Raw genomic sequence first — 19,048 nt, 5'->3', positions numbered from 1 at the left:
CAAATTCTACATTCGTACCCGTAGGTACAAATATCTCCCCTGCTTCAAATGTTTCATCTGTACCTACTCCCCTCGCTGCTAACAATGTTCAGCGAGTTAATGGAGCTACCTATGCTGCTATTGCAGCGGGTAGAAATCAAAATACTAACCAACGTTCTAATGGAAATTTTGACAATTTTGACTTAGGAAGCATTACTGCCCCCAAAATGGAATTTTTACAGAATTCATTAATTGACATGATTTCTGATATGCTTAAATCTAACTCCATGTTTGATGCTATTCAAACTGGAGTAAAATTTGCAAATAATATTGTCATGACTTTAAAATTCAGTAATGGATTTTAAAGCATTAAATATTGTAAATTGGAATGCTCGATCTCTTAAAGATAATGAAGACGAGCTATTTAACTTTTTAAGAGTTCATAACGTGCATATTGCCGTTATAACTGAAACGTTCCTTAAACCTGCCCATAAGGTTAAGAAGGACGCAAATTACTTGATTTATAGAAATGATCGTCTTGATGGACCCTGTGGTGGCGTTGCCATCATTATTCATAGACGAATCAAACATAAAATTCTTTCTTCATTTGAAACCAAAGTTTTTGAAACTTTGGGGGTTTCTGTTGAAACAAAATTTGGACAACTTACGTTTATAGCTGCCTATTTGCCATTCCAATGCGTAGGCCAGCAAAAGAATTTTCTCAAGGGTGACCTCCAGAAACTTACCCGTCATAGGTCTAAATTCTTCATTATTGGTGATTTTAATGCAAAACACCGCTCATGGAATAATGCTCAAAGCAATTCCAATGGTAATATTCTGTTTGATGATTGTTCTGCAGGTTATTACACTATTCAATATCCAAATAGCCCAACATGCTTTTCTTCTGCAAGAAATCCCTCCACTATTGATTTGGTCTTAACTGATTCATGTCAACTTTGTAGCCAATTGGTTACCCATGCTGACTTCGGTTCTGATCACCTTCCAGTAACTTTTGAAATATCCCAAGAAATAATTTGTAATCCCAACAGCTCTACTTTCAATTACCATAGAGCTGATTGGGAGCAGTATCGAACATTTATGGAATATAACTTCGATCCAAACATTCCTTTGCAAACCAAAGATGAAATTAATTATGCTCTTGAATCTCTGACTACTTCTATAGTTGAAGCAAGAGCTGCCTCAGTACCAAAATGCGAGGTTAAATTCGATTCAATTATAATAGACGATGATCTTCAGCTCTTGATCCGTCTTAAAAATGTCCGTAGGAGACAATTTCAAAGAACACGCGATCCTGCCATGAAAGTTATCTGGCGGGATTTGCAAAAACAAATTAAAAAGCGATTCTCTGCCCTGAGGAACAAAACTTTTGAAAATAATATTTCTAAATTAGACCCGAGTTCCAAACCCTTTTGGAAACTCACAAAAATTTTGAAAAAACCTCAAAAGCCTATTCCAGCGCTTAAAGAAGGTGGTAAAATTTTGATCACAAATTTGGAAAAAGCTCAGAAACTTGCTAAGCAATTCGAAAGTTCCCATAATTTCAGTTTGGGTCTTACTAGTCCTATTGAGAATCAGGTTGCTCGGGATTTTCTGAATATTTTCTCTCGGGAAAATATTTTTGATGATTCCTGGGGGACTGATTTGGACGAAGTAAGGTCTATAACTAAAAATTTTCAAAATATGAAAGCTCCAGGTGATGATGGAATTTTCTATATCCTCATCAAAAAACTCCCAGAGAGTACCTTGTCTTTCTTGGTAAAATTATTTAACAGATGTTTCCATTTGGCATACTTTCCTGATAAATGGAAAAATGCAAAAGTTGTTCCAATTTTGAAGCCGGATAAAAATCCAGCTGAAGCTTCTAGCTACCGTCCAATAAGTTTGCTTTCTTCAATAAGTAAACTTTTTGAAAAGATAATTTTGAATAGAATGATGCTTCACATCAATACGAACTCAATTTTTGCAGATGAGCAGTTTGGATTTCGCCATGGGCATTCAACTACTCATCAACTCTTAAGAGTTAACAATTTAATTCGTTCAAACAAATCTGAAGGCCACTCAACTGGAGTTGCTCTTCTAGACATAGAAAAAGCATTCGACAGTGTTTGGCATGAAGGTTTGATTGCTAAATTGAAAAAGTTTAATTTTCCACTTTATATTATGAAATTAGTTCAAAATTATTTAACTGACAGAACTCTTCAAGTAAATTATCAAAATTCCAAATCTAATCGACTACCTGTTAGGGCAGGAGTTCCTCAGGGTAGCATTCTTGGGCCTATATTGTATAACATTTTCACTTCGGACCTCCCTGATTTGCCTCAGGGTTGCCACAAATCTTTGTTCGCTGATGACACAGGCATTTCCGCTAAAGGAAGAAGTCTTCGTGTTATTTGCAGCAGACTTCAGAAAAGTTTAGATATTTTCTCTTCTTATTTACAAAATTGGAAGATTTCTCCCAACGCTTCCAAAACTCAACTTATAATATTTCCACATAAGCCTAGATCTTCGTTTTTGAAACCTAGTAGTAGTCACATAGTCACTATGAACGGAGTTCCAATTTCCTGGTCAAACCAAGTGAAAAATCTTGGATTAATACTTGACCAAAAATTAACTTTTAAAGATCACATTGAGGGCATTCAAGCCAAATGTAACAAATATATTAAATGTTTGTATCCTCTTATAAACAGGAAATCCAAACTTTGCCTGACGAATAAACTTCTAATATTTAAACAAGTTTTTAGACCGGCCATGCTTTACGCTGTACCAATATGGTCTAGTTGCTGCACTACCAGGAAAAAAGCACTTCAAAGGATTCAGAACAAAATTCTTAAAATGATTTTGAAGTTGCCTCCCTGGTACAGTACAACCGAAGTACATAGAATTTCGAATGTTGAGACTTTAGCACAAATGTCCAACAAAATAATTAATAATTTCAGGCAAAAATCGTTGCAATCCTCAATTGCAACGATTAATTCCCTTTATACTTAGATAAGATTTAGTTTTAGTTTTTATTTTTAAGATATCAATTGTTATACTGACATGCAGGTTAAAAAACCTGTTTAAAATACTGAATTGCCAAGACATGAACAATGTAAAAACACTTAGATATATATCATAACAATTAAGGCTGGTACGTTACTGCAGTAACTGGAGCACCTAGGTTAAAATGAAATGTAATTTATTTTGAATTTGGAACAAATAAAGAGTTAAAAAAAAAAAAAAAAAAAAAAAAAAAAAAAAAAAAAAATATTATGTGTAATCGTAGATTAGAATGAAGATTCGCCATTGGCCTAACTCCCACTGTCTGGCAGTGGTATTATGGATAAAATCTGCCTGCCATCATTTCTTATGAATGCAAGAAGCTTGAACCCGGGAGTTAGAATGTGACAGCTCTACACCGCAGCTACAATAGCTCATTTCAAGAACGCAAGCATTCCGAAGCTATTTTCACACATGATAAGCCACGCTCCAATACATTATCGATGCAAATATACACCATTGATAATGTACTGACACTTTCAATCAAGCAGTAGTGCAATACTTGATTGACGCGTATTTAGTAAGTTTTGAAATGATCGTTTTAGATGGATATTTCCTATCGAGGACAGAGGAACGAAAAGGTAAATAAACTTAGCTGAGCGTAACTACAGTAACAGTGACAGTCGGCACCACTTGCAATGGATAAGAATTTAAAAATTTTCACTTATTGCACTTTTCAACAACACACTTTAAAAAAATAAAATTGTAAATTTATAATTTTTTCACTAGAACGAAAACGACGCAGCAAAACAATAACACGTCATTTTCGCAGTGCGGCCTACTTCGATCATCACCTGATCTAATTTAAGATAGCATAGCAAAATAAGACGAGTTCATATTCTCCCCGGATACAACGTATATCCGTTAAATTCAGGTAGCGTTTTTTGCTTTCATAAATCTTGTAAGCTCCAGTCCTTGTAAGCTCCAGTCCAGGCTTGCTTTTCAGAATATAAACGGGGCACTTTAGGCATACATGGATCAACAATTGTGCAAAATTTGAGTGAATTTGGTGATAATCTCGATTTGCGGGAGAATTTTAAAATTTTGTATGGGAAAATGGAAAATGTATGGGAAATGGAACTATCCATTAATTTGCTTACCAAAAATCCAAATATTGATCAAACATCACCAAATCTCAGACTTAGATTGAGAATACTATTCAAAACAACTTTGTCGCTTGATTTGATCTTTCTACACAAAGTTATTAATCTTTCACTTTAGACCAAGTGTTCCGAACGTACCTACAAACTCATATGCCTGTAGGTATGCGCAACAAATGAGCAATAGGTCTAAACTAACATAATAATATATTTTTCCCGGAAGTCTAATCGATTTGCAATCTTCGACAAAGATTTGGTGAAATTTGAGCAATATTTGAATTTTTGGAAAGCAAATGAATAGGTTCGTTTCGTTTGCCATACATTTTCCAACACAAAATTTTAAATTCTCCCGCTAATCCAAATTCGTTTAAATTTGGCACCGTCAATATACGTCGGAAGATCAGTCAGGAACAGGGGGTTGTGATGCACCATACAAGCTCTACTCACCCTAATTCACATATAATAAAGAGTATTCAATTGACTGATGCCCTTATGTAATCGGGTCGGGAATTTAATTATTTTAGCATAGAGCGAAATTTTTTGACTTATTTATGCCCTTTGTTTTCTTGTTATGCTTTAAATGAAGTTTTGCAATTTAAAAAATATATATTTCTTGAGATGCTTGTTACTCATACAACAAATGGCATGAACATCAACTGTAAGTCTGGATTTCTTACTTACTCTGCTGATTTGCTTATAACAAATCTAATGTAATTATTTAAAAATCTTCCGACGACCACTTTACAGAATCTGTTCATGCGGTGAACATCGCAAAGTATGCATACTTTTTAGGCAAATCTATAATAGAATCTTACATTTTTGCTGTTTATTACCACAGACAAACATACGTTAGCCTTCATTCTTGGTCATCACATACTAATACTAACATAATAAAATTCAATACGATTATTGTCAATAAAAGCAATCGTGCATGGTTCATAGAAATTGGTAAGGATTCTCACTGCTGGGGTTACGATCTTGGACAATTTTTTCTTGTATCCCGTACTATGGAAAAGTTATGAATTCCGAGCTTAAGGAAAATTCAAGATTCTTAGATAAATATTTGACAAACTGGGCGTAGAATTTTAAATACTGTTATTAGCAACTATTTCAAGGTTCCACTAAAATTTCCGGTTATTTCTTGGCTTTACCCGGTTGTTTTCAATTCCTCGGTTTTCCAGTTCAGTAGCCATTCTGCATTTGTTATGAAAATTGAAAAATGAATGCAACCAGTTCGTTCGATTTCGGTCCAGTCGAAAAGTTTTTTGTTTGTTTATAAACTCCTTGGACCGTTAATTTCCTCCCCATGGGCAGGCGTTGTGGATTAGTGAGCCTTCCGTCTCTGATGAACCATGAATTGTTTAAAAATGACTAGAGAAAAATATGCGTGGAAGCATCGGGAATGCGCTCCCGGATGTAATGATTTGGTGAGTACGTTCCAGTTGAAGATTGTTGAAAAGTGTATTTGTGGTGATGCAAATTATGGGTTTACATGATGCATGGCTTCAATCATTTTGTGTATCCAAATAAAACATATTACATACTAAATACGCACAGGGCATCGTCTGCTGACCATTGCCGCGGGTATATAGTGGGAGTCCCAGGTACCCGGTTCAAGCTTTAGTTGGCGGCGGTGGCTCTTCTTGACCTTCGTCCCCCTGAGTAGTTAATGTAAATAAGGGCGTCTATGTGATGTTTTGCTGTATCTGTTGTGGGCACCTAGTGCATCCTGTTCCCTTAACTTGTTGAGGACACCCTGTCTTGCCTCAAAAGTTATCCTTTTTGAAGTACTAGTCTTCACAACATAAAGGGCACCATTACGGAGCAATGGATTTGATGAAATTATTCGCAGTTCTACTTGTCCAACGCCCCCAGCTGGATGAGGGATAGAGGATGACATACACACACACACACACACACACACGCACTTCCGTATCTGATGAACCATGGCTTGAGAGAACCAACGTTCTAGTCGCTAGTGACAGTATCACACCTGTATATATTATATTCTATAGCCATGTAGCAGCACGCTTATCTAAAGGCACTGACTTTGGGTTTGGGTGTGGTACTAGCGGGATAGGCCGCAAGTCACTCTTATGTTATTTTGACACATATAGTTTGAATTAGTTTTGGAAGGAAAATTTACTCTTCAAACTAATCAAGAGAAGTCTTTTTTTCTTAATTGAATAATTTGGGGAGCAAAGTTAATCTTGCTGAGATTCTATATTCACATAAAGGGTGTCCACGATGAAATTGCCACACTATGAAATTGCTCTAACTTTTTAACCGTTGGGTAGAATTTAATGAAAATTTGGGTGGATTTAGTTCATAGTGCATTATTTACATCCTGCAAGTTTCAAAGTCCTGTGATCAAAACTCGCGGAAATGGAGTCGAAAGAACAGCTCGTGCGTGATAAAATCTTGCGCATTCATCACGAGAACAAGGATCTCTCGCATCGTTCCATCGCTAAAACGTTGGGAATCGCGAATTCCACGGTGTCGCGAGTGATTAAGCGGTTTGAGGAACGGTTGACCACCGATCGGAAGCCCAGAAGTGAAGGAAAAAGTATTCCGTACAACACCAAAAATCACAACCGCGTAGTTGGGGCCTTCAACCGAAATCCGAACGCCTCCGTTAGGGATGTGGCTAAGAAGCTGCACCTAAGCCGAAATTTTGTCCAGAAGGCCAAAACTAAGGCTGGGCTTCGAACGTTCAAGGTACAAAAGGCCCCTAATCGCGACGAGAAGCAGAACAAGTCCGCCAAAACCCGTGCCAGGAAGTTGTACCTCAACATGCTGACGAAAGTTGAATGCTGCATCATGGACGACGAAACATATGTGAAGGCCGACTTCAAACAGATCCCCGGCAACCTGTTTTTCACGGCCAAGGATAAGTTCAGCGTTCCGGAGCATGTCCGCACTCAGAAGATGTCCAAATTTGCGAAGAAATTCCTGGTTTGGCAAGCCATCTGCACGTGCGGGAAGCGGAGTGCACCTTTCGTGACCCAGGACACGATGAACGGACAGGTGTACATAAAAGAGTACCTCCAGAAGCGGCTGCTTCCTCTCCTGAAGGCCCACAATGTCCCAACAATCTTCTGGCCGGATTTGGCCTCATGCCACTACTCCAAGGACGTGCTGAAGTGGTATGCGGACAATAAGGTCAATTTCGTGCCGAAAATGTTCAACCCTCCCAACACTCCGGAGCTCCGCCCCATCGAGAAGTACTGGGCGATTATGAAGCAGCACCTTCTTAAACGACCTAAGGTAGTGAAGACAGTCGAGGAACTGAAGAAAGTATGGGTTTACATGCAAAACACGGTTGATTCACAGGTTGTGCAGAATCTTATGACCGGGGTTAAGGCCATGGTGCGGGCATTTGCGTATGGACTGTAAATAAAATACGAGTAAAATGGTAAAATGAAGTTTAATAGTTATTTCTCAATCCCTGAAAATTTGATGGCAATCGGATGAAAACTCGAATTTTGCGAATCAATTTTGTGTGTGGCAATTTCATCGTGGACACCCTTTATCGATTCAATTTAAATTTGTATGTGACTCCTTTAGTAGGTAACTAAGTTTTTTTTTATATCAAGTGCATTTTGAACTTTTCGCGGTTTTCGGGGCTCAACGCGACCTATGAAGCTTTCGTAATGCGCAATTCGATAGAGCTTGTCAAACGCGTTTTGGGCTTATGTATTTTGTTTTAATTTAGTCGGTACGAACGTGAAATTTAAGAATTAGTATAATTAGTCGAATATTTAAGGAGGAATCCAAAATCTATCAACTTGCCAACATAGGCTATCACATTTATTTTGGTGGCACTATTTAAGTAATTAGCTGTTTTTTCTGCTGATTCGCGCGGCGTTCGGAACTCACCTGGTTTTCGAAACTCACTTAGTTTAGATATTTTATACTTAAACAGATTTACTTATTCAATCGGAGTACTACGCGGAAGTATCGTTAATATGTTTATTCTATTTTATCAAGTTGATTTAATACTGATTCAATAGGATTACTACTCGGATGTATCTTTTGCCTCGTTAATACGCACTAACGTCACAATATTTTTTCCATAACTATCTTGAAACAATACACAAGAACTAGTGTTCAAGCTCCAACATAGGCTAGTCCATCTGTAGTATTCCCGAAAGACAGAAGCATATTTTACTCACATGGGTTGAAATCTAAGCTATCGCGCAGCTCCAGCTTGATACCATAAAAAATAAAATTATAAAATAAACTCCTTTGACCTTTGATTGCTTGCCATATAATATAATGCAACAAACCTCTACTTTAGACAGAAAAAAAACGGCAAAACACTATAATGAGGGCACGTGCAATATTCTAATTGGGATGGAATATTTGAGAAAAGAATAAGATGGAGGATAGGTGCATACGTGTATTTAAAGTTTTTTATTTTCAATCTTGATAATTATCGCAAACGGTCACGTATCCGTTTGTCGCCAAAAAATGAAATTCAGCCCTCTTGCCTTGGTCGCCGTGAGCAAAATAAAAGTGTATAATCCCGTTAATTAATGCAAACTATCTGCTAACTAACACTGATACGAACTGAGAAAAGAATGCGATAAACGTTCCTGCGAGCAACAACGTTGTTGGACTTTGGATGAAAGCGCTTAATATCGGAGGTGTTCTCAAAACACTCCACGGGGGGGAGCTAGTCGGTTTCTTCCATCTCTAACTCTTGCACGTTGCTATGTCTGTTATATGGATGGTTTATTATTATTTTTATTTTCCCATTCCGTGCTTCTAAACAGCGACAGGCGATTTACAATTCATCGTGCATTCTGAATGTGAATGTGGATGCTTAGTGGTATTCTACTTTCCAAGAGGGATTAACGAATTTTAAAGATTTTGGAATGCATAGAGGATTGTGGGGAATCTCGGACTGATAGGTTGCTCAAAGTCGTCTCATGGGTGAATATTCAACATGTTACTATTTGATTTTTTTGAGCAAGTTGTATTGTTTATTCGTAATTGAAAACTACGCCTCGAAAGATTGATAGTATTTTAAATCAAACTATTTTCTTTTTTTTTATCTTGCAGCATTCCATATGGCACGAGAAGGGCAAACGTCTGCTGGCAGACATATAGGTACACATTAGTCAACATAAGTCATTAGGACTACTAATGTGATCTAGCATCACAGGATAGTACGCATCGAATATTGGTTTCTCAGTGGCTATGTAATACAAACACCTGCCAATTAGACCGTAACGATGGAGACTGGTGACACGGCAACCCTTCCTATGGGTACTTCAATACCTGCCCTTGTTCGTCCAAACACGTTGCTGCCGCCCGAGAAAGAACCGGTACACTTCCAAATCAACCTTATTGGAGCACCACCCGAAGTAGAACAGCTGATCGAGCATATCAAGGCCGTTGCGGAACAATTTCTTTACCATTGGAAAACTTTCCCTATCAGTAAGCAGTCAAAATACCTCTGATCTTAATTGATTAATTAAATTTACTGCTCTTCCAGATTTGCCTACTCCTCTTTCAATCAGTCCAGGAGGAGGTGTAGGTAATGGCGGTGGAGGTGGAATGGAGAGCAGAGGTGCAATCGTTGCTAGTAACAATAACACGGCCAGCACCAATCGGAAGTCACGCCCGATCAATTTGCGTGATCTTTTCATTGCACCACCGTTCGACGAACTGGATGCAGTTGCGGCAGATGGCACGGGTGAACCTCGGCTGCTCAACAATGCTCAACTGCGTTCGCTGCGTGAGAGAGGGTACGTTTCACAAAATAACTATATTATACGATGCGTTTTATTCAAGATCTCAGTTACGTTCATTGTTCGGTCCATAGACCCGTTGAATCGATTGGCAAGATTTTAGCACTCATTTAATTTTGTGTAAATATCACATCGATAACGAAGTGAGATTAATTTTCTTTCTCGAACTAGATTTTCTTCCGTTGGACCTTAACCTTCTTTTTTTTCTATTGTTTAGACTTCAACTCATTTGTTTGTTTTTTTTTTTCAACACAAAGCTACATTCCACTGCGTCAAGTATAACACTTATTATATCAATTCTGTGTAAATATTTCTGTAAAGCTTGCAAAAGGACAAATTTGGCAAACCGAAGAAATTAAATTTGGAACAATTGGATTCGATACAGTTGACAGGGTAAATGATTAAGATTAGCACTGACTTTGTTTGCGCTCTTATCGTTTGAAGTTTGATATTCAGTTTGCTGTTTGAATTCGTATTTGGATAAGGAAAAGTGTTTCAGAAAACAATCTTCTCTACTGGATATTCTTCTTTTGCTTAAGACTTTAGTTGTTTTTTTCCCCTTAATTTTAGCATGAAAACGGTGTATACTTAAACTTTCTATTTTTGTATTTTACAAATGTTTTTTCTCGTTGTACCTATACGTTAAGTCGCGAAAAATTATTTGTTCATGATTAACTTTAGCGTTTTCTGGTTACTCAACTTTTTCCTGCCACAGGTGATCCACGGCTTTTTGACATTTTATGCAAAACTTTCTAGGACTCCAACGGATTTTCATAATACTTTTGCTGTTCAAAATTTGAGATGGCCTATATCTTAATACATTCCGCAGATATCAGGTTTAATGTTTGTTATGCCAAAACCCATTGGAAAGTAGAATGGTAGAAATGTAATTGCTGTCCTAAATAATTCATTTACGACGAGTGTTAACTCTCATATATATTTTGTCATATTGTGCGGAGGGTGCCGAATATCAAGCATTGCAGACACAAACTTTCGCTCAAACACCTTGTCGACCACTTGTCTGGTAGGAAAATCCCGTTATCAGTTAAAATTTTGGTGTAAACGCCCAATACCTGGCCGAATTATAATGAGCACCTTAAGTATTGTACATATTTTTTGGTGATTGCACAAAATTTAAAATTTGGGGCTTCTATACTTCAATATAATACTTTTCGTTTATAATCTGATAATGAAAAGTGTAGAATTAGCTGATTTGGTCCTTTAAAAATACAGTTTTCAGACAACGGTATCATATTTTAGATATACGGGGAGGTACGGGGCAAGTTGAGCATGGGGGTGTTATAATCATATCTACAAAAAACGGTTAGTGAGCACTAGGGGTGGTTTTTATAAAACAGGTAATTCGGTAATGATGGGCGTTGGCCAAATATGTTTTTCTTCTTTATTAAAGAGATTTTTAGCCGAAGGCTAGTTCATCTCTTAGTTGGCCAAATATGGATTTTTCAGATACAATCCTAAAAGTCATTAATCAACACTCAATGGGCAAAGCATTGAAATTAGAGTGATCATAGAATATAGATCGTCCCACACGAATTGCCGGCGAAAAAGTGACGTCATTTGACATTGGGCGCTTGAAAACTGATTGTTCACCCTTCGTACGGGATGCGGACCGCTCCATTATAGTAATTTCATCCGCCGGGCTACCAAATGGCGGATGGAACTTAGCAATTTTTTTTTGTGATTTTTTTCGCGGCGGCTAATTGCGAGGTCAGCCATGTTTTAAGCATCCTTACTGATGCAACGCATCAATTTTTACTCAGCCAGATTCCTCCAGCGGATCAATTTTGAAAAATAATTACAAATTCTATAAGAATTATGATCCTCTAGGTTCGCAGACAGTTCCCGATGTTAATGTTTAATGTAAAGTTAAGTTAAAGTTAAGTTGAGGGAGGTTGTTCATTAAAACTTCCGGTCCGCTTCGTAGCATAGTGCTTGCTAAGAGGTGCCAGGTGGTAACCCACTGATTGCCTGACGATCGGCCAAATTTGGAAGACGTCTGCATTGAATTGTCTCACATTGTAATATTCCGCCCACTAATATCACAATCAATTGCGAGTAGCTGAGCGGAATGGAGACAAGGAAAGCATTTGGTACAGGACCAAGTCTCTCCCGGCTGGCGCCAAAATAATGAACCTGGAAGCAACTGGATCAAGTTGTCATGGGGCACGAAATGATCCTGTTGCATGGCTTGGAGCTGTTGCAATCGAGGAAGGGGGGGGGGGGGGGGGTTTGGTACTAATGTTTAATTTGTTTTTGTATAATTTCAGGTGTTAAGGTGGTTCGCTGCCTCTGGATAGTGGGTTTGCCGGTGGTTCAGCAAGAATAATATTGAGACATAAGGGAATGCAACAAACGTGTCAAATTAACTGCATTGGTAACGAAAACACAGAGGAGCGTACACCTGATGTCACACACTAAGGTGATGGTAATAAGGTCGGTGATAATATGACATTTACACAAAAGCGGAGATCAAATCAGATTGGTCAACGTACCAAAATTCGAAACTTCGATTAAAACGTGGAATCTGTGCAGCACCAGTGGAGAACACTCAAAAGCTGCAGGTCTCATCAACCGCTGCCTGCGGTATATTACTTGTGGCTGGTGGCCTCACAAATGGATCTCAGATGTAAATGTCATCAGAAGCCGATTGCAATAGAAACGAAGTCTGTAGGCAAGCGTTTGATAGGAATTTGACCTGGGCCCAGGTCAAGCAGCTGCCCAGAATAGAAGTCTTTCACGTTGGCCCTGTGCACCTCTTGAGGTTCCCAGGTATTTGAGTACGACGACGATGGACGTTGCCCCTTGGAACGGAATGAAAGCGAACAAACCTGATGTTGCACAACAAGCCGGCGTGTTTTTTTTTTTTTTTTTTTCTTTTTTTTTTCAGCAAAACAACAAAATTCTCTATCTCTTTTCTTTATTCTTTTAATCTCTTACTATCCCCTAATCGGACGCTAGTGGGACCAAAAAGCCTGCATTTTGTCATTTTTTTTAATGCATTTCAGTTTTGAGTAGAGTGAAAGAGATAGAACCAAAACATTCTAATACATTTGGTGAAAATAACGGCGCCGGTGGTGTAGTGGTAAGCGTGATTACCTCTCACCCCAGCAGGCCTGGGTTTAATCCCAGTCGGCGCCGCCGGGATGTTCTGAGGCATAACATATCTTTTTTTTTTTGTTTATTAATTTATTTGATAAGGCTCAACCGAATTAACTTTACAGAGCCGAGGATTCTTGGTCACTATACAATACATCTTAAAACTATAGTCAAAAGGTACAACACGATAAACACTTTATCTTCCGCTATCCAAAAAGCCTCCTCCATCAGAACTGGAGCCGCTTCCAGTGGTTTCATTGTATGGCAAATTGTTGTACGCCAACGAGGGTCAGAGCGCGTCCATTGCAGCAATGGACGCAAAACGTGGTCTGCACTCACACACTCATCACGAAACGGTTGCTTTCCAAAGTCGACGACGCATCGACCGAAAGAACTGCTGATGAAGAACAATGAGGAGGACCACACAATGGTTGCTGCCGAGAAAACAGACGATCGCGTAGCACACATCGAGAGTGGCCTGCTTTTGTCGACAGCCGAGTGAACACTGGCATAACATATCTGATCACGCCTTCCTTCGGATGGGAAGTAAAGCCGTTGGTCCCCGGTTCATGAGTTGATGGGTCGATAGGTAGGGTTCAGGTGTGGGAGCTGCCTTTCTGGCACGTCGGTAGCATTGGTGCTCAGCACGGAAAACAAGATCGACGGAAAAAAACAAACCAAATTTGGTGAAAATGCTAGTACAATCCAGAAGTAGTGTTGCCATGTGGTACAATCCAGTAGTAAAAAAAAAAAAATTGAAATAGCAAGTTAGTCACCAAAGTTTTCGAGCCGCTCCGTCTGTCACTTCGTTTGTGCCTATACTACTACCACCGAGCGTTTACACAGCAACAATTAAGGTGATTCCTTGTAGAGTCCACAAATGGCCGTCACGAAAGCTGTACATGCACGAACACAAATCACAGAAATTAGTGCCTCAATTCATCTGAAATTGCTACTTTATGTATGTTGCAGTGCAGCGAATGTGGAGTAACAGTTTCATTATGGTACGTGTCCTGGAAGCTGATATTTGTGCACTTGAATTTTCGAAGTGATTACTGGAATAAGAATCTCACAGTGAAACACCTTAACGGAGCGCGAAACAAGTCGACTGTACTTCTTGCTAGGACGCAGTGGTGTGTGTCTTGTTGATAGTGACAAGACTCGGGTTTGTCCACCGAGGATGATCTTGAAATAAGGAAAAAATGAGTTAGTTCGACAGTGAAGTGAGCATGCATAAGGGCCTATACGCGATGATCGATTATCTTCGTCGATTTTCTCTTTTGTTAATAACTCGCTAGATTTAACGTTTCTCGGTGCGTTTGCTGTTGCTTTTGATACAAAATACAACCTGTTACTACTCTGCATTGAACAAATTCTAGAAAATTGTTTCGCTTAGCTGTAGCAATGCAAAGAGAAAATCGATGAAGAGAATCGATCATCGCGTATTCGCCTTTATGTATGCTCACTGTCGAGTTAGTCTTCATCTATGTGATTCCTAATCTTCGTTGTTCCCTAGTTTGAAGTGCTTAAGACTAGGGTTCTGATGCATGGTCATTATCGATGTCATTGTTGGATTTTGTTGCTAAGGAATCCTAAGGTGTTTCAACACTCCGAAGGGTATAAATAGCGTGACCTTTCAATTGGAGTCGGATCCTTGCGGTAAATGCAAGAATGACAACTGTAAAAAATCGAATATTTCATCATTTCTCAATAATGATGGAGTAATACGACATGTACTAAACTAAGGACACGGGATATACTACAATAGATCAAATTGCTGGTCGCAGTGGTGTTAGGTCCCGAACAGAGGTGGTCCCGCAGTGGTGTTAGGTCCCGAACAGAGGAAAAAAAGTGAAATGTTCGAACTTTTTTTCACGTAATATTTATAGGAAACGATTTTCAGAAAAAAATCTGTATAAGAAACAATAAAAATTGTTTGTGAAAAAAATAGTTAAACATTTTTACTAGCAGTTGACATTTTACAATTTTTTTTTTGGTGTGTATCTTTTTCTGAAATGGAAATTCAGTTTCCTACAACTTTGTCTCAGATTTATTGAAAAAGATTTTATACGCCATTTTGAAAAATTAAGCGTGCGGCCGAATTCCAGCACAAACTTGATTTTTTGTCCCCTGCGAACAATTTATTGTGCATAGTTTCATAGAATTCGGAGAGTATAAAGTAAAATCGATTCGTCAGGTGGCGTGAATTTGCTCAACTTCTACAAATTTCCCTAAACTTCTGAAAGGTTCCCTGAACGTTTGTAATGACTCAGTTTGATGTATATTTAAATTGAAAAGTAGCGGTGACATGTGAAGACACTTTTTCAATCTCGTTGAAGTATTTTTTTTAATTCGTCTGGGATTCCTGCTTTCCATTGTATCCCGGTACATCCACGACTTGTGTTGCAAATTCATGTTACACATATAATTTGCTAGGTGTCGTTGATAGGTTTAGTGACAATGCTGGGTTGAACTGATTTTTTTGTGTAAACATATAATCACAAACCACATAAATCTGTGCTGTAAATAAATATAAAACAAACACTCGAACACTACAGATGAACTATCATTTCATCATGATACATCGTGAATGTCTTGGATAGTTTGTTCCAGTAGCTATTAATAGTCAACTTTAGTATATATTTTATGTAGCGAAATGGTCTCGGTGTAGCGTTGATTCTTTGTAGAATGCTATTTTTGTGAGGTTGGTTGTCAATAAAGAAAGAGTTAATCATTTTTCCTTTCCAGTGAGTTCGAGGTACCCAGCTTGAACTTCCCTGGTCAGATGCACCGCTGGAGATTGTCACAGATTCTGCAGAAAGGATCGGAACGGACTCGTGATTCGTTGCTCGGTGATCTTGCCATGTCGGCTCGATTCCTAGTCATTAGCGCCATGGGAAGGCTGTTTGGTCATTTCTTCTCAGTTGCTCATGCCGCTCATGCCCTGTTGCAAGGGTTAATCAAACTGGTCGATATGGTGATCGGTATGTTGATGAGCAGGTTATTAGAGGTAATGGAAGATCTTTAATGATTCGTGTTTTTTTTTTGCAGGCGTTCCGTCTCTATTGGCGCAAAATCTAGATAATAAGATTAAGGAGGAAAGATGTCGTTTTTTGGTAGCTGAACTAGTTTGTAGAGTAAGAATTGCGAACAACTTGTATTATAGGTGACATTTCAATGATTGTGGATATTTTTGTTTATAGAACGAGTACGAAGACTGTTTGGATGCGCTTTGCAGTTACGTACGGCATCAACTTCGGCGAGCCAACATGGAGAAATTTGACGTCAATTGTCAACAAGCACAGCCCGTACCATACTTGTACGTAACACCCAAAGGGCAGGATATTGATTTACGGCTATTTTCCAAAGATATTATGCGCAAAGCACTGCCCATATTGGTTGGAATACTGGAGAAGGAAACACGTGGATGGTTTCTTCATTTTCGCGAGCGTTTGATTTCTGAGCTGCGGGAACGAAAAATGACCGATGCTGAAATCGAAGAGGAAGTCAACGATGCGGTGATGAAGGAATACTTGCAACGGGTCTATACGTCTATACTATCGAATAGTGATTTAGCAGGGTTAGGGGAAAATGTACCTCAGCTGCTGGTGCAACAAGCTCAATCGGTCGTTATTATGCACAAGTAAGTTGAGTTTTAAGCATTTGAACTTGTATCTGATACTTAAAATAAATTTCGCACAATTTTCAAGGGCTGTCGATAAAATACAGAAAGAGCTAAAAAAATCCAGTGATGAACATCGTAAACTTCTGCAGGAACAACATCCTGTTCTATCACGCATTTCTCCCTGGTTACGTGCGAAACTTGAAGCCGGAGAGCAAACGAAGCTATCGAAAATTACCTGGGGAGCCCACGAGGAAGCACTAAAGATTGCACAAAAGCACAATCTGCACCAGTCGGTGTATTTTCTTACACGGGATATGGCATTCATGAAGGAGGTAATTGGTTGACTTCTTAATAGGTTACATGTGTTGTTATATACAATGGTCTTTTTCTCTGCAGCGGGAGCCGGTTCTCCTAAAAGAATTGAAAAACGCCAAAACCCCTACACGCAACTTCCAGTGGGCTTGTCGGATATGGTCTCCGAAGTCGTGGATCATCCGACGTAGCTTCCAGGGACATTCGGAAGTAATACCAACGGTCATAACTCAACAGGCCACATCGATAGTTACCCCCCGCTCGGATCCTAGTCAACCAGTGTTCCTTGTCGAAAAAGAACTCGTACGCTCTACGAGCACCCGATGGCCAATGTGGCGTCTGTTGAACCTTTTCCAGCGTACCTGGACTTGGACATGGAATATGATGTTTTTACTCGGTGTGATCGTACCCTGGGATAGTCCATTGGGGCTGCGTGCTCTCTTTTGTGTTAAGCCTTTTATGGCCGATTTGGAACTATCTCAGGTGAACGGCACACTGTTCCCTCGGAAAACTAGCATCACTCAAACGATGTGCTCACGATTGGTAGAATTGTGGAGGCATATTTCAAAGGCCCGTACGCACTTCGAAACGGAACCAGATACCGGATTCATTGGTAAAGGCATGACGCGGCATTTAAACCGATTGTTTAACTACTTTATTAAAGGCTTTCTTGGCTCACTGGTCATACTGACCCTGTTTCCGCTGCTATGTGTTAGTGTTAGTGTCAGTAGCATTGCATTTGCGATCGCAGCACCGCTATGGATGCCTTTCATTACCGTTACCTTGCATGTGTATATGATGATGGTCTACGATCTGGACTGTCCGGACGAGAGTCGTCGGAATCGGCACTGCATCTTCTTGGAGGCTGTCGGATGGAACATAATAATGCAGGGACTTGTCCAGCCTGTTGTCGCACTGATGGTAGCATCAGTAATCTGTCCTGCTGTGTCGATCATTGTTCTGTTTGTGGGAGTGGCACGATACTGGCTACGACTTTTCTGGGATGCCCTAACATTTCATTTATTCATTAAGAAATGTGGGCGCGTTCCGGCTAGTGATAGCTTTGCTGTTAAGCGTATTACAGGACCTGGTTTGGCTTTGGATTACTACTTCTCCATAAAACCTGAACAAGCCCTGGCTGCATTCGAGGCCAAGATGGAGCTCGATGAGTTACAGGTAATAGATTCAAAACCTTTTTTAGCAGACCATCAGGGCCTAACATTATTAGTTTTTTTTCTAGGCCTACCAACACTCAATGGAAACCGTCATCTGTCAGCCGCAGAAAGACTTCAGTCAATTTGTGGAAGCCTGTTTCGGTCCATTTTCGGCGCAACTTTCTAAAACGGTCGGTCCCTACCGGCAGTTGGAACGTGAAGGCCAAGATCTTATGACGTCCTTGCACGAAAAGCTAGAGAAACGGCGCCGAGATCTTCAAACCGGACTTACGACCGCCGTCAAGTCGAGAATCAAACTGAACACGATGGAACTAAAAATCGTTATTCAGCAGTCGGCTTACATGTTGGAGAAGTTTTGTCCGGCCCATGTCATAGCACGGCTGTCGATAAGCGAGGATGAGTTCTGGGATGCTAAGGTTTGTTTATTTTTCATAAAAAAGCTTTTTTATTATAGTGATGGATGTTGTTGTCCTTCGGATTAGTATTTCTTCTCCGAATTAGTTGAATAGATTTCGTTCCCTTATACGATTCATTATAAAGCGACATTTCTGTTTGGTGGGCTCCACACAAATAAACGTTGTTATTTTACAGGGTCTCTCAGTGGGTGATTGGGCAGGTCTAGCCGGGATGCTGTATGCCGACATATTTAGTTTGGACTTTCTGACGCCACTTTCGGAAAGTGATACACAATTCAAGCTGGAACCACACACACAGTTGGACTTGTCTCGTTACACTGAAATGGTACAAAACACTAGTGATATAATGGGCATCAACGGGCCAGACCTCCTGGGCAATGTGTACGCTCCACGTGGCAATATCCAAGTTCATTCGCCATACCTGGAAGTTTCTGCTTTCAATCCCCGTTCACGGGTCATGATCAACTCCAGAAGAGCTGAGAAGAGAAAGTAAGTGGACCTAAAA

The 19,048-nt window shown here is 39.5% G+C and overlaps 1 protein-coding gene across 2 annotated transcripts in view; it reads left to right on the top strand.

The window, feature by feature from the left end:
* Nucleotides 1-19,048, top strand: part of LOC135698656 (uncharacterized) — a 63,360-nt gene that overhangs the window by 41,846 nt on the left and 2,466 nt on the right. Inside the window, exons 2-11 of one of the 2 annotated variants that reach the window (XM_065218721.1) lie at nt 9,207-9,584; nt 9,643-9,895; nt 10,220-10,291; nt 15,764-15,999; nt 16,067-16,152; nt 16,219-16,658; nt 16,726-16,972; nt 17,037-18,128; nt 18,193-18,543; nt 18,719-19,032. In XM_065218721.1, the coding sequence (XP_065074793.1) occupies nt 9,380-9,584; nt 9,643-9,895; nt 10,220-10,291; nt 15,764-15,999; nt 16,067-16,152; nt 16,219-16,658; nt 16,726-16,972; nt 17,037-18,128; nt 18,193-18,543; nt 18,719-19,032 (3,296 nt within the window). In that variant the 5' untranslated portion in view covers nt 9,207-9,379. The remainder of the gene's footprint in view (nt 1-9,206; nt 9,585-9,642; nt 9,896-10,219; nt 10,292-15,763; nt 16,000-16,066; nt 16,153-16,218; nt 16,659-16,725; nt 16,973-17,036; nt 18,129-18,192; nt 18,544-18,718; nt 19,033-19,048) is intronic. The other variant, XM_065218722.1, reaches the window with a different exon arrangement.

This window comes from Ochlerotatus camptorhynchus, unplaced genomic scaffold (assembly GCF_037179485.1).
Source record: "Ochlerotatus camptorhynchus isolate MF236.1 unplaced genomic scaffold, CSIRO-AGI_Acam_v1.1 ptg000093l, whole genome shotgun sequence".
Classification (NCBI taxonomy): domain Eukaryota; kingdom Metazoa; phylum Arthropoda; class Insecta; order Diptera; family Culicidae; genus Ochlerotatus; species Ochlerotatus camptorhynchus.
This window is presented reverse-complemented; position numbering and strand designations above follow the sequence as displayed.